The sequence below is a fragment of the Phyllobates terribilis genome, unplaced genomic scaffold (assembly GCF_046119375.1).
Source record: "Phyllobates terribilis strain yellow unplaced genomic scaffold, ASM4611937v1 Scaffold_4__5_contigs__length_816908805, whole genome shotgun sequence".
Lineage (NCBI taxonomy): Eukaryota > Metazoa > Chordata > Amphibia > Anura > Dendrobatidae > Phyllobates > Phyllobates terribilis.
This window is the reverse complement of record NW_027362764.1, coordinates 686,188,943-686,205,125: the sequence shown is the minus strand read 5'-3', so window position 1 is coordinate 686,205,125 and position 16,183 is coordinate 686,188,943. Positions and strand designations below refer to the sequence as shown.

The window sequence follows — 16,183 nt, the reverse complement described above, 5'->3', positions numbered from 1 at the left end:
TCTGGAGAAATGTAGCATTTCTTGGCTGTTACACTTTCCTTCCTGTAGAGTGAACTGCCTAAATAGCAATTTATGAATATACCACAATTATTGAGAATTTTCTGCTTCCAAACACCTGCTTTCAATTTCCAACTATTCACTGTCTTAAATGTGGCTGTTGTCTGCATAATGTACAGTAAGCTTAGAATGGCGCAGGTGCTGGAAATTAGAATTTCTGTAAAAAGCAGTTAAAATCAATAATATTGCGCACATGACATTAAACATAGAGGATTTTTAATTAAAGGGAACCTATCAGCACAATTTTACACATGGAACTTCAGTAGTACGGCGGTATAGTCGCATGACCTCTAATAAAAATGCTCTTTTTTGTAGGGATCTGATGTGCCTGTAATGAGGAATCTAGTGTAGACGATATATACAAATTAAGCCTGATCTTACTAGGACAAATACAATACATTTCTCATAACTGGCATTTCGGATCTCAACAAAAAAATATGCTGACAGGTTACTTTTGAAGGGGCTGCCTGGTCTTTTGACAAATGTCTGCAGTCACGCTATGTGACTGTAGACTTCTGAATCCTGACAGCGTGCAGTGCACACACTGTCAGGATTCACCTAAATTGCCAGTGAAAGCAGGCGGTTATGTGACTGCAAGTATGCAATTGGCACACAGGCAGTCACGTGCCAACTATATGTGCCATGCCTCTGTCAATTCAAGTGAATTGAGAGAAACCAGGCATGTCTAGTCAGCATATATGCAACGGCTCTCACTGGCAACACCAGTGAATACTGATAGTGTGCGCACTGCACACTGTCAGGATTCAGAAGACTGCAGTCACATAGAGTGACTGCAGACTTTTATCAAAAGATTGGACAACCCGTTTAAGGCTGTTTTAGTTTGGTCAAACTTTCCAGTATTTTCGACAGCAAGGAAATATTTATCTGTACTGACTTAGTCACAAATAGGGAGCAAGCTTGTCCTTCTGTGGAGAGGCAGGAAAGACTGACAGTGGCTGTGGAGTTGGTGACCTGGAGATAGGTAGTCTTGGCATGGTGGTTTGTATGGAGCTGTGGAAAAGGTCATAACGTGTGGGCTACTGCTTTAGTGTACCGTCAGACTGCGTGGTAAGCTATAGAGAGTCTGCTGAACCTGTAGAAATAGTTAAACTAGTGAGGGAACAAGTGGTGAGTTGGGGTAGTGTGATGTAACTGGGTCCTTTTGGGGTTAGGCAGACCCCATTTAGCGTGGCCCAGTAAAGAGGCTCAACAAGGTTGAGCTCCTTGAAGGCCTTGGCTGGACTGGACTGCATGGAGTAGAGAGCACTTGAAATGAGGACTAAAGTGAGAAGGCCACACTATTGTGTGTGACTGGGAGTGGGTCTGAAGGGTGGGCTAGCTGTCCCATAGATGGTTTGCCTATGGGATGTTTGCTTGGGAGTGAATGTGTGAATGGACAGAACCATTGAGAAGCAGGGTCTGTATCTGAGAAGCAGAACTCTTGAGAACAAGGTCTTTGAGAAATATTGCTGCCAGATACACAGCACGAATTGAGATATTGGACAGAGACATGTGAAGGAACACAGTACTTCTGGTGACCATGTGAGATGAACAGAGGACCGCGTAACAAGCTTTTACAAAATGTTTTGTGCCTTCTATAATTTGAGTATTCCGCAATATTAATAATTGTTCCACATGTGAGTGTTTAAACCTATGAGTACATTGTGCTTCTGAATATGACAAACTATGACTCTATATAATGTTATATCTGCATTTGTGGTCTGTAAAGGTAAACTTTGACTTGTATGTGATCAGAACCCAAAAAATCAATACACATGGAGATAAAGAACAGCTTCAGAGTAGAGACACGAGGATGGTTGTATATTAGTCAATAGTATGTTTCTGTGTTATTGCAGTGTAGTCATTTTTGCAACGTGGGGAGGAAATGAAATCATATTGGCTGTAAAATCTGAGGTTCTGGGTAAATTGTCATTTTGTTATTGTTAGAGAATCCTGACCATAGGGTGGATTTTGGTGGAAAATCTATCTAATGGAATATTCCTCTGTTAAAAATTGTAGCACATGCACAGAATATGAAATAAATGACTATGGGCAGGTGCAGACGGGCGTATTTTCAGCACGATACAACAAAACATTGGATCGCACCTGGACCAATGTAATGCTATGGTGTCGTGAACATGCCGTTTGAGTCTCACCTCCTACAGTTTAATTTATCAGATGGAAGGGGGTTCCATGACATCCATTCGCTATTTTGTTGCGGTCATTCTCCATTAAATTCAATAGAGAGGCAACATCACTTCTCTTCACTACAATGAAGCCTATCAGAGTTCTGGAAACCTCCAGTAACCCAGCCACCTCTATTAAACGTAATAGGTAAAGCGGCCACTGTAAACCAGCGAATGGAGCTCCTGTGGCCTTTCAGGCAAGTATAACTTTTTTAATGGTCTGTTATTGGGACTAGCAGCTAGCAAGTCAGAGCAAGCGCCTCAGTTATTTGTTATTCCTGCAGAAATATATTCTAGTCAAAAGATGCTCTAACTTCTCTTCCATTCAGGGGCTGGGTGGGCCGAAAATTGTTCATCATTTGCACAGGAGCTTCACACTCCATAGTTGATAAAATGCTACGAAGTTTCTCCATCTGCAAAAATATAATAAATTAGAATTATATTACAGCAAGGTATGAAATAAAATTGAACAGCCATACATGTACTATAAATGTGTAATACTTGCAAGTTCTAATTAGACCCTCACTTTTCTAAGGAGTGGGATCTTATTTTACACTGCCTTTTACACTGCCAGGAATGGTCAATGTTCTCTCCATCCATTTCAATGGAACTGCTAAAAATTGCCAAGAATTTGGTATATGATTGTGAAAATTATCCGGTGGTTTTACCTGTTCTGTGCTGGCTGTGATCGGTTCTCTTAGGAGTATCCAGGTCACACATTCCTCACATGGGGGAGTTGTGTAAGAACCTTGGTAAGTCCAGTAATCCCGGGATGTAGGGAACAGGATTGAAGGGTCAAAATCTGTGAAATGCGCTTTCCTTCCCTTAATTAGACAAAATAAAATGATTACTTTGTTCCGGTCGTGATGATGACAAATGAGGGTATTATGCAAATTCAACTCAACTATTACCTAACCTACTAACTTTCAAGTAGTAAAACATTTTCTATGTTGCCAGTAATCCCAGTGGAGCAAACATCATATTGTTCAGCATATCCTATAAATCAGACCTGAGAAAAGTGCGGTCCGCAGGCCACATCCGGGCCTCTGGCTTTCCAGTCTGGCCTGCAGACTGAGACAGCTGAAGGGCTGAAAACACTGGCTCACAGGCCACACCATGGGGCAGCCATCCCCCGCATGGTGTCAAAATACAATGGACGGGGAGGGAGCCGCTGGCTCTGTCTTCTACCATTCATCATGTGCAACTGAGACAGCAGACGAGATGATGTCACTACATCGCGTCTGCTGTGTGGAACGTAAGTGCATACAGAAAGGAAGGGAGCAGAGCGCCAGGGAAACCAGAGCAAGTTGAGTATTTGTTATTTTTTAAAATTAATATGTGTGAATATGTGTGGGTTCATACTGTATAAAAGGGCGGGGGTGACCTCTGTGTGATATCATCCTGTATATATACGGAGGCTATGTGAGGGCTCATGCTATATATAGTGTGGGGGGGCTCATACTGTATATAAGGGCCTGTATGTGGGCTCATACTGTATATAGGGGGCTATGTGTGGACTCATACTGTATATTTTAGGGCTGTGTATGGGATAATACTATATATACAATGGGCTATGTGTGGGGGCCCATACTGTATATAGGGGGCTTTGTGTGGGCTCATAGAGTATATAGGGGGTGTCAGTATACTTAATTCTGTTCAATAAGTTATACAATAATATTAATATAAAATTATAATATAATTAATGTGGTAATATTAATATTGAGCTGAATTAATTTCAGCCTATTATTTCGGCCCTCCACAACAGTCAGGGTCTGTCATGTGACCCCTCGGCAAAATTAATTGCCCACCCTTACTATAAATCATCCCAGTGTAACATCACTGCATGAGTACGACTTGTCAGAGGCTGGGGAAGAAATTAATTGCTGTGCTAATGACAAAAAATAGCATAATTCTCTAGGCCCTTATGAAATAATTGTGAAACTATGAGCAAAAAGTAAAATTTTAGTATCTGACTGGAGAGGACGGGAGCATGTCATTGCATCAAAATTACCAGCATGTGGAGTATTTGTTTCTATCTGAAGGCTTATGACACTAGTTTACGTAGCTGATGATCAGTCCCTAACCAGGCAACGAGAAGAGCAGATAAGACCTAAAAATGTTCTGAGACTGAGCTTCAGCCTTTCAGTCCGGCAGTTAGACTCCCTGCACCACTTCTATACTTCTGTGCTTACTTGTGCGCTGCTGTCCATGTATTACAAGGTGGCCTACAATAATAGCCAGACACAGGTATCCCTTGTAACAACAGCTGATCACCCAGGAGAAACCCAATGCACATTGATCACCTGATCACCACACAATTTTTTTTAACACTTGAAAGTCTAGACTTTATCAACAAGGTTTTTACATTTTTTATTTTTGAAATCCAGAGGTCAAATGCTTTTTATTTTGTTATATCCAAAATTTTCTGCATAGGGACTTGTTTTTGTGGAATAAATTATATTTCATTTAGATACTACTTTTGGCACATGCATGTTACCATTTACCTTTTTATTTGGATGAAAATAAAAAATAATGTTACAACAGTTTTTATTATTTTCTGTTACACTGATCATAAATCACATATATTTATTATCCAAGTTTCAGGGATATCTTATATGTGTATGTTCTCTTGGGACCATTGTCCCCTCCTCAGTCCTTGCCCTCGTGTGTCTCGATCAGTGATGATTGTGCTTTAATAAGTAAGATTAGAGTTTTGTCTGATCTCTGTCAGCAGAGAGAGGCTGCAGTGATGTACTAAAGCTTCAACTCCAGTCATATGAGCAAAGTAGCAGCAAGGCTGGTAGCCCACTATGCGTTTTTAAGCGTTTCCGCAGCCGCAATTCCGCTGCAGAAATGCTTAAAAAACGCTAGGTAGAAGGTCTGCAATGTTATCATTGCGGAAAAATCCTCAGCACTACCAATTATTTTGGGTAATCGCGCCATTTTCGCCGACATTGACTTGCATTGAATCGCTTAATATCCGCATGAGTACATGTGCACATGCGGATATTAAGCGATTCAATGTGCGGATGGTACCCGGGTCTGGAGAAGAGGAGACTTAATTAATTAATTCAAATAAAAAATACATATTATACTCACCTTCTGATGGCCCCCAGTCTCCATAGCGATTCGTCCTGGCTTCCCGGCAGCTTGCGATGGTCTAAAAGGACCTGTCATGACATCATTTAGTCATGTGACGGGTCACGGGACCACTGACGTTGGTGGTCACGTGACCTGTCACATGACTAAATGACATCATGGAAGGTCCTTTTACACAACCGCGAGACACCGGGAAGACCGGACGCATCGGATAAGGAGACCGGGGGCCATCGGAAGGTGAGTATAATGTTTTTTTTTTTATTTTTTACCATTTTTATTCTTTTTTTTTAACTAACTTGCATGGATTTATATAGTGTGACCAAGTTGTCAAGCACATTCCAAGTGATGCTAAAATCGCTTGGAAAGCGCTTGACAACCCACAAGCGAAAACACTTCACTTACGCTTGTCCCTGGCAGGAAAAACGCATGTAAAATCCGCATGCATTTTTTCTGCCAGGGAGATGGAGAAATGCTCAGGAAAAATCCAGAGCATTTCTGCATCATGGGCACTTAGCCTTAGGGTATGTGCACACGATCAGTATTTGCAGCATAAAAATCTGTTCCAAATCTGATGTGTGTCAGTAAAAACACAGCATAAAATACACTCCTTTTTTACATTTTTTTGTATGCGTTTTTGATGCATTTTTCCCATTCATTAGTACGGGCGAAAACTGCAGCAAAAACGCTGAAAGAATTGATGTCCTGCAGATTTAAATCTGCAAGTCACAGATAAGCAACTTGTGTATGACACTTCAAGATTCTCAATCACTTTTCTGGTACTAGAAAATCCTTCAGGTTTTGTGACAAATCTGTGCATAAAAATGCAAAAAAAACCCTGCAAAATGTGTGTGCACCCTAGCAGCGAAATCAGCAGGATAAGAATCAGGGATTGTACTTGGTCCTGGGCCCTTGAGTCCCTTTGACCCATATGAGTAGACAAATACTATTAGAGACCCATCAAAGTTTGGGCATGCCTCCCAACTTTTGAAGAATAGAAAGAGGGACAGATGATGCGGCACTCGTATCGGGCAATTTTGGCCATGCCCCTGGCCACACTTCAATCCACGCCCTTTTACCATTTCTTTCTTCCACGGCAGGAGTAGATGTCAGAGGGGCGGTGGCAGTGAGGGAAATTCAACAGACGCCCAAGACTGTAGGGCAAAGACCCAAATACGGGACTGTCCGCTGTATCCGGGACGGTTTGGAGCTATGAATTTGGGGCCCTGTTGGATATTTTGCATTGGAGCCATCAAACTTCAAGTTCCATCACTGACAAGTATACTATTCATGATGTGTCTACTGCCAGCAGGACAAGCAAGCTAAATTGTCATGGACAATCAAACAGTTCATTTTTTTAACCACATCATGGTGTCTCAAATATTTTTTTTACTCTAGTTTACATTTATACCTCGTACTGTCAACCATCATTTCATCACACACCTTTGCTTTGATACAGTCCAGTGCTTCTAAAATTGCCTTCAGCTGCTGCTTTGCTTTGCCAACCTGTTAAAAAACAAATCCTAATTATTAAAGCTTTTGCACCCCAAAATCTGAAAAAAATCCTAAAATCAGTGATAGTCTCCTACTGCCATGTGCCATGTGCAACTTATGTCCTTCCATGTGCAGAGAGGCAGCCGGACCCTTATGGCATTAGTTCGGATGCTTTTGCTACCTTTGCTCCCTGGCTAAATGATTGTGATCCAAGGTCAGTGATCAGCGATGCTGCTCCATTCTCGGTCTATACCATAGACTAAGAATGGTATGGAAGGATGAATTCGTAAAAAAACTGCTACATTCATCCTAGACAACAGAGGGGATCCAGGGATGTACAGGGGACAAAAATTCAGTTCTGGTGATTGTTTGGGGTTGCATCAGAACAAACTAACAATTATCACCTGTCCACTGGATAGCTGAAAATGTATGTAGGCCAGACCTTTTAATAAACTGCTGTCAAATCTTTAGTGTACTTACTTTAACTCCGCCACTCCACTTGATCAAATGTTGCATCTTAATGATAAATTTGGCTTAAATTATGTCAGTGCAACTTTTTAAGCACGGTAGTAAATGTCCCACATTAGATACCAGCCTGAGATCAATGATTCAATTGCAAATGAACATTTTTTTTGCTCAAATTGTGACTTTTTATACATGTTCATTTGTAATCATCCCCCTATTAGAAAAGAGCGGGAGACCAATATATGAAATGTCGTGCATTAATGTAGAATTTTGAGCAAATTGAGACTTTCTATGTACAGTATGTTAAAAATGGTTGCAACATAAATATATTTGTTCCATGCTTTAAGATTAAGACAGCCACCCCCGATCTAGACTTTATGATTAATGTGTGTCATATATATACAAATGCAATCAGAAATATGTTCTAATTCATTCCAAAAGGGTAATAGTTTCAAACTATTAAATGTAGTGCTGGTAAATGACAAGACAATGGAACATTGCAATTTGTGGAAAAATGTTGGCGCCCACGCAAGGATAGCTGTCCCCCAATGTGGCTTGACCAAATGTAATCATTTTTTTTTGCCTCCCATACTGCATCATCTATGCAAGTATCCAATAATATCAATGATAATATCCCTATAGGTTCATCTTACTTTTAAAAACACAGATATTATAGCCACTCCGTCAGGATTCTTCTTGGCTTCTGTAACATTATCGTACTTTGAGTTCCAATGAACAAATTGTAACTGTAAAACAAAACCAGTGTGTTTCCATTATGTAAGATCAATTCAAGATGAATAAAAAGCACTTTATTGGTGCCTAAACTTCACGTTTAATGCATCTTTTAAAGGAAATTACAGCAAATCACCAAAGAAGAATAGACTAAATACTGAAGGATATAAAAAAGTGCAATTTTTATTGGAAAAGTACAATAAAAGACATTGCCAAAAGGTAAAGACAAGCAAATGTAGATGAGAATCTGCACATGAAAAGATGAGGACCTGAAAGGTAAGTAGTTCATGTATAAAATATAAGGACAAAGTCTAAAGGGAGCCCCCCACACTACGAATAAATATATCAATGTCAGGTGTCGGTAAACACAAAACATTTGAAATGGTAGCAAAAATTTGAATGTTTTTTATTGTGCTTTTCCAGTAAAGATTGCACTTTTATTTTTTGCATCCTCCAGTTTTTAGTTTGTTCTTTTTTGCTGTAGTTCTGTAATGGAGGGCCTATGCTTACTACAGGTACCTCTCTTCGGTATTTATTATTCACCTTTTTAAGGGAACATGTCCTGTCCAGAAAAGCTATTTTTATGCAAATATAGGGTTAATCTGCAATTAAATAGAGTTAGAATCTGTAGCCTCTTGCTTTCAGTGATCGTACCTGCTTCTCTTAGTAGTGGCATGACTACGGGGAGAAAATAAACGTATATACTTCCTGAAGCCGCTGGCTTTCAGTCATAGGAGTCTGCACGGAGCAGTTAGTCACCATTATATATAGTGAGCACACTGTAATCACTCGCCGGCGCTTTGATTGACAGTCAGCTCTGCAGTCTGTGCAGCATACACATTAGATTTCTGGCGGCCGAATGATGCTTCAGCCGATTGTTTGGTCAACAGCCATGGCATCCAGTGCTCCCATACACACTCCGCTGAGCAACTCTGTGTCTCATCAGAGCGTGTGTCTCCTGAGTAAGTCGGCAGCCTTCTCATAGAGACAAATGCATTTGGCAGTCCGAAATCAGACTTGTGGGATCAACATCTCTCCCAATCATCAGTCGACGGGCTCCCTAGACCATCAGTCGATCCCATGGATATCGGTGAGTTCAGCTGACATTAGTCTAATGTGTATCGGGGCCAAGTCTATGTGCTAGGAAATGATTATAGCCACCGCTCCCTGTATAGTGAGCCGTGACTGAAACTGATCCATGTGTGGTGCCCCTGAGGGTTCGACCGCCACAGGAATGCTGCACTTCTTCAATGGAGTGTGGTGTTCCTCCTCTGAGGTAAGGCCAGTGTGATGGTGGTGACCTAACCTTTTGCATCCAACACCACATTTCCACCAGTGGGAGCTAGTATGCACTAGGTGCTGCTCCCCTGGTTACAGGGAGACTGGGGAACACAAAGTAGTAGGAACCAGTTAGTGGGTGTGGGTGGAGGAACAACTAGTTGGTTACACTTTAAATTTAGTACTTAATAGAATGCCGTTTTTGATCTTGGTCCTTCTTGTTCAGAGTTCTTCTCTGGTCTCTTGGTCGTTTTCTGTCTCTTAGGTCCGCCTTTAGTCTAGTCTTTGCTAGTCTGTCGGCTGTCACTGTGCTGTCAAACTACTGTGTGTAATGTGACTTCCCTCCGGGAGCGCAGATCCTGTGTGGGCCTGCACCGGCATGGGACACAGCCCTCGTACCCTGATCTTGGGACGAGTGGTAGGTTGCAGACAAGGAATGTCTTAACCCGGCCGAGGACCAGGATCAAGAAGGCCCGGGAGCTTTAGAGTGTGGCTCCCTAGCAAATGGGTCCCCGGGAGGATGCAGACGGAGCGGAGCACGCCACCTGTCCTCGCCTACCTGATCTATTCAGAGGGATTCCGGCTGCAAGAGGGGTACCGGCCCCTGACACCCGACCTTGTACTCTACGTCCAGGACGGGAAAGCCCGGTTAGGCCCTGAGGATCCCACCGGGCGTCGGATGGATAGGAATTGCCACCCGACCCCTACACCTGAGAGGAGCTCAGAGGGAGACCCGGCCTATCTACACACGCACAGACGGGAAAGGGTGAAATCCGTAGTGCAGGAACACTCTGGTGTAGGGTCACTACCGAACACTGGACTTCCTCGGAGGTAGTCGGACCCCCGTCCCTGGTGGTCGCAGGACTCCGCGAGGAGCAGGGAGTCGCCTTCCCGCTAACATCTCTGAGTGACTAAAGCCTTGGAAGTTCACCCCTATGGCCTCCGGACTGTTCATTACGCGCCATACCACGCGACGCGGTGCCCGTACTCCCCGTGCTACTGCTAACCCCCCTTAGTCCTGTTTGCCTGCCCTGAGGCCTCGCTCCGCCTGTGGGGAGCAGTGAGAACTTTAGCCGCCATGACGCCGGGCCTCAGCGGACTGTAGCGGCGCTGGTGACCCTTCACCAGACACCACAGGTGGCATAGTCAGTAATCAGCCACTCAACCCGGACAAGCCCACACCATCTCTTTCTAATGTGACGGCCCTGAGCACGGGTCGGGCCCGGGCCACGGCTGCATCCCATCTCTTCAACACAGGGCCCGACGCCAAGTCCCCCAACACCAAGGGGAAAACACGGGCTTTCTGAGTAGAGGTGTCACACATGCACGCCCCTATGACTGAATGCAAAAGCCTACAAGGAGGATATAAGTTCACTTTCTCCTTGTAGCCATGCTTCCATTAAGACAGGCAGACATGATTTTAAAGAGGATGTCCGCTAATGCACAACCCAGTTTAATCAATTCAGGACCCCAATTAAAATAAAAATATTAAATGTTCACCTCCTGCAGCTGCGCCATTCCAGCAATGTCTGTGTCGATGTTCCCAGAGAATGACATGATATCGTTGTATCACATGTCGGCTGCAGTCAATGATCGGCTGCTGCTTGTCTGCAGTTTATAAATATTCCATCAGGGCAAACGTCCGCTCTGATGAAATAGTTAAGGCTGCAGATAAACGGCGGCCGTTGGCTAGTAAGACTATTAGCCATATGTCTGCAGATAAATAGCTTTTCTGGACATCACATGACAATGTAAAAATAGTCTAGAAATTGGCATAAAATGATTAAAAATTTTGAACAATTGTGTATCGCATGGCTTGGCAGTCCAAAAAATCAAACGAAACAAATGAAAATGCATTCAAAGATGCTTATTTATCCATCTAGTGGTGTGTTGGTCCCAACACCCTCAGAACCTCATTAATTTTGCTTTCCTATCTTGGAAATTATGAGCATATCTCTATCCTTGGGTGTGACTGCATGGACACCCATCAATCCTAAATATGGGCAAATTTGTCTTAGGCATCCCTTTCCCATAGTTGCCATAAGTAACACGTTTTCTGGGACTGCCCCAAATGTTTGAAACAATCTTGTCACATTTGGGCATGCTGTTGTCCAAAAGGAAAAAAAATTGTAAACTCCACCTAAAGGTGAGATTTCTAATTTTTAATTTTGTCTGTTCTTGGGGTGGTCCTAGGTGCATATTCTTAAACCTATAAGTACGCAACCACTAGATATTGTTTCCAGTACCTCTCCTGCATATCTCAGTCCGTCTATAACATGTTCAGATCCTTGGTCATCAGAAGAACCCCAATGAAACTGCAATTGGCGGAGTCTGTAGCTTCCACTCAGAGGACCATCTTTTATCACTAAAGAAGAGAAAATTAGACTACCTTCATTCATGGACCAGTCACAAAGGACATTTTTATGATATAGCTCAATATCATGGTAACATTGGTTGCACAAACATTTTCTCCTAATGAGTCAGGATCAAGAAGAGAATTTAGGATACTGATGTTCGCTACATCATGTTTGGTTGAAGGCTGTATGTCATAAGATAGGTGGTAAACTTTGAGATCTAACCACTGAGACCCCCAGAAATTCTGATAACAAGGCTGTGTATACCAAGAATGTAGCTCTGCAGCCCTAGCTTGAATGGAGCAGAGATGTGCATGCTCAACCTCCACTTCATTCATTGTCTACAGGATTGCCAGAAATAGCCAGTACAACACTCAGATATTCCTGGCAGTCACATAGACAATGAATAGAGTGGAGGTTGAGCATAACGATCTCTGCTCCATTCGAGATGGGGCTCTGCTGATCCATTAAAATAAAACTTCGTGCAGAGTTGACCAAGCATCCCTGTTTATGGGAAGGTCAGGCAGATTGCTACATCATGTATATGGAGTATACGGCACCTTAACAATTTGTTTTCCACTTACTATAGTGTGACAATATATGACAGTGCACATGAAGGCTGCATATATGTCTAGTTATATATGCATAAATACACACACTACTAAATAAGCTGCTTATTTGAAGTATATATATATATATATATATATATATATATATATATATATATATATATATATATATGCCTAAATTAAAACTTGTGCCATGCAGGGGGGTAAGGATCGCGGTCGCAGAGGTCATGACCGGGCCCGTGCACGTGAGGAGCTGCCTGATGCCAGCACAAACTTTAACTGGATGTGCGTCCTTGGACACACATTCAGCTGAAGTGCATTGTAGCTCAGGGGTCATTCACTGCAATACAAGCTGCTGGCCAATCAGAGGCCAGCTGCTGATGTCCGTGTGCATGTGACTGGGGGCACATGACAGTGATGCCCGTTGAAGTCAGCTGCCAGCTTCGGAAGACAACGACGCCCGGCGGGGGAGCAGAGGGATGGTGAGTGGAATCATTTTTTTTCTATGCATTAAAGAACAGTGGCAGAATTGGGGACATATACCAGGATAGGGGGATATATATACCAGGAAGGGGCCCAGGATAAGGGACATACAGTATATACCAGATTGGGACCCAGTATAAGCAACATATATACCGGGATGAGGCCCAGGATAAGTGACATATATACCAGGATGGGGCCCAGGATAAGGGATATATATACCAGTATTTGCCCAGGATGGGGGAGATATATACCAGGATGGTGCCCAGGATAAGGGATATATTTACCAGGATGGGGGAGATATATACCAGGATGAGGCCCAGGATAAGGGAAATACATGCCAGGATTGGGACATATATTCCAGTATAAGGAACATATATATCAGGGTGGGAAACATATATACCAGAATGGGGGATATATATACCAGGATGGGGAACATATATACCAAGATGGATGATATATATACAGGATGGAGGACATATATACCAGGATGTGGCCCAGAATAAGGGATATATACCAGGATGGGGCCCAGGATAATGGATATATACCAGGATGGGGCCCAGGATAAGGGATATATACCAGGATGGGGCCCAGGATAAGGGACATACAGTATATACCAGGATTGGGAACATATACACCAGGATGTGCCCAGGATGGGGGACATATATACTTGGATGGACCCAGGATGGGGGACATATATACCAGGAAGGAGCACAGGATGGGGGACATTACTACATAATGGAGGGGGGGGCTCTTATCTCCTCATAGGATTTAGAATACTGCAAGGGCCCACACATCTGACCAATGTGCGTGGGGAGGTGGATGCGGGGGGCCAAGGTCCAAATTTTGCCCATCGGACTCTAGTTGCGCCACTGGTCTCATAGTTTACATGCTAGACTGATGATGAGGTCCGCTGGGGTTATATCAAGATTTTCCTTATTTTGACTATAAAATAAACTTATACTGTGCTATTTTTGTCATCCAAAGTGACGTAAACCCTAAAGGAATTGCCAACAGAGGCTCAAACTAATATAAACCGAGATTAGGATGCCTTATCCCCTCAATCTGCAGATCCACATAGCATCTACTTACTCCAATAACCCTTTATACTCTGTTTTGTTCCATTCTGCATCCTTCTCTATCCGATGATTTTTTTTTATATCCATATTGCACAAGATATTAACAATGTTCATGGAAACTTAAATAGGATTCAGCAAGTATTCAACTTTTGCATTACATTTATCCTACCTTTCTTTGGTGGTCTTCACCCCTCTGCAATGTCTGCAGTTTCCTATTGTTTTCTACCATATTTCATTTCTATAGAATCTATTGCATCAAGTTTTCATTATTTACAAAAGATGATACAAAGTGTCATAATTCTGTGACCCCAAATATAGGTAAAACTGAAGATCTCATCTATGTCCTGCGAGCTATACCAATTCACCTGTACAAATAAAAGAATCTTTTATATAATATAGTAAAGGATCACCTGATGAACCATCAAACATCACTCTGACCGTAGTGCCATCATTGGCAATAGTCATAGAAGATGCTGCACGGTAGGAAAAAGTCCATGGTCGCAAGCTGGCATCATGCTTAATATACCGCGTGTGCAGCTCAACGGGCGATTGGCTTTGACCTTTGGCACAAGGAAAATAATCTGCCCAAGTGTCTGGACCTATAAAATTAAAAATCATATACATTTTATTAAATACAAAAAAGTATAAAAATACATGTATATTCATATATATATATAATTAGATATTATATATAAAAATATATATATTCTATGATATATATATAATTATTTTTTATTATAATTTGTATTATTTGTTTTGCATTACTTGTGCACTGTATTTTGCCATTATTTGGGCTATTCTATATTGGAACAATATGGGCCTTTTGCAGCCAAATGACTCATCCTAATGCAAAATTTTACCTGGTTTGGATGTGGAAATGGGCCCCTTCACCTCTTGGACCCCTGTGCATAGGCTGCACCAATGATATGTCCGCCCCTGATATATGGTATATCATAAAAATATACAGTATAATAATATATATATAAGTATAAAATATAGTACTCACCATTGCAATTGCCGTATGACCAGTCGTGTCTTCGTGACATCACTAGTTATATGTCCGGTTAACAAGCCCTGATTGTCTATTTGCAGGTACCCCTCTGTCATTTATAGACCGCTATACCCGTCAGTGCTGACACAGGGTTGATTCTTCCCCTCCCCTATGTGCTGGGTGGACTTCAGAGAATGGAAATGTTATGTTGACTAACAAGCCCTCTTGCCCTGCAGGAAACCATTTCAGATATTATGATCCCACCTCATATTTAGAAATTGCAGAAGATAAAAGTTAATCTGATCACAAGGAGGCATCAAAAAGCCAAGCGCATTCAGACACGGGCACTGAAATTCTGACAGTAACCCAATCTTCTGAGATGATGTGAGAAAATGTGTCGCCCGAGCAGATGATATTGTCTGCGCTTAACACTTGCATGATTAGAACATTTATAAGTTCATCTTGTCGTTATATAAGGATGTGATTGTGATAAATGTGATAAATAAGATGACAAGCAGTTTCAGGTTTTGCTAACAAGAGCTATGGAAATCTCAGAATTTGGTCAATGCAATTTATATAAATAAAATTAAATGTGAAGCAATAAGTCAATGTGACTTATATTTTTTCCACAACTGATTAAAATTCTTTTATGTCCAATTATGAAAATCATATTGTCCTGATATGAGACTTTGAGGGATGAAAAATGAAGCCGTAATTTACAGTCAAACTTACAGCTGATTTGGGCTGCCCGAACCAAGGAAGCATGACTCAGACACTGGCTGCGTTATTGCAGCCCTGCATGCTTTACTCTGAAAAGCTGTGGCATTTTAGAGAAAACATATTTTGACTTTTCCAAGAGCCTTTACCTTGCCCCACTTCCCTAGACTGATTGGTCTTTCCCTACAGACATACAGTGGGTGAAATAAGTATTGATCATATCATCAATTTTATAAGTAAATATATTACTATAGGTGCTATTGACATGAAATTCTCACCAGATGTCGGTAACGACCCATCCAATCCACACAGGCAAAGAAATGAAACTCTGGATGTCCATAAATTAATTTATGTGTAATAATGAGAAATGACACAGGGAAAAGTATTGAAAATATGAAAGAGGTGCAAAAACCCTTACAAAGTCATGATGTGTCACCCCAGGCCTGGATGCCACAAATATTAAAGGCTGTGTCTGAGAGCAGGAGGGACAATTAGCATACAGCACCTCCTGTCCCAGGCCAGTAGGGGGAGCTGGCTTCCCCTATAAAAGCTGGAACTGAGGGCAGGGTTAGGGAGAACTGGACGACCTAGCTCAGGACTGAGACTAGTCCCAGTGAAGGAGGGACAGTTCAGCTGTAGCCAAGGAGTCCGTGAGGCAGAGGAGAAGCTGCGAGCCAGGGACAGA

General features: G+C 42.1%; 1 protein-coding gene across 1 annotated transcript; it reads right to left on the bottom strand.

Moving 5' to 3' along the window:
• Nucleotides 1–251: 251 nt before the first annotated feature.
• On the bottom strand, nucleotides 252–14,951 carry LOC141265878 (carbonic anhydrase 3-like). Its single transcript, XM_073679535.1, has 7 exons — nucleotides 14,797–14,951; nucleotides 14,201–14,389; nucleotides 11,555–11,673; nucleotides 7,952–8,044; nucleotides 6,783–6,845; nucleotides 2,912–3,067; nucleotides 252–2,656 (listed from the first exon to the last, which is right to left on the bottom strand). Exons 1-7 carry the CDS (start codon nucleotides 14,834–14,836, stop codon nucleotides 2,537–2,539), a joined length of 780 nt encoding a protein of 259 aa, XP_073535636.1. The 5' UTR covers nucleotides 14,837–14,951; the 3' UTR covers nucleotides 252–2,536.
• Between the last annotated feature and the right edge of the window lie 1,232 nt (nucleotides 14,952–16,183).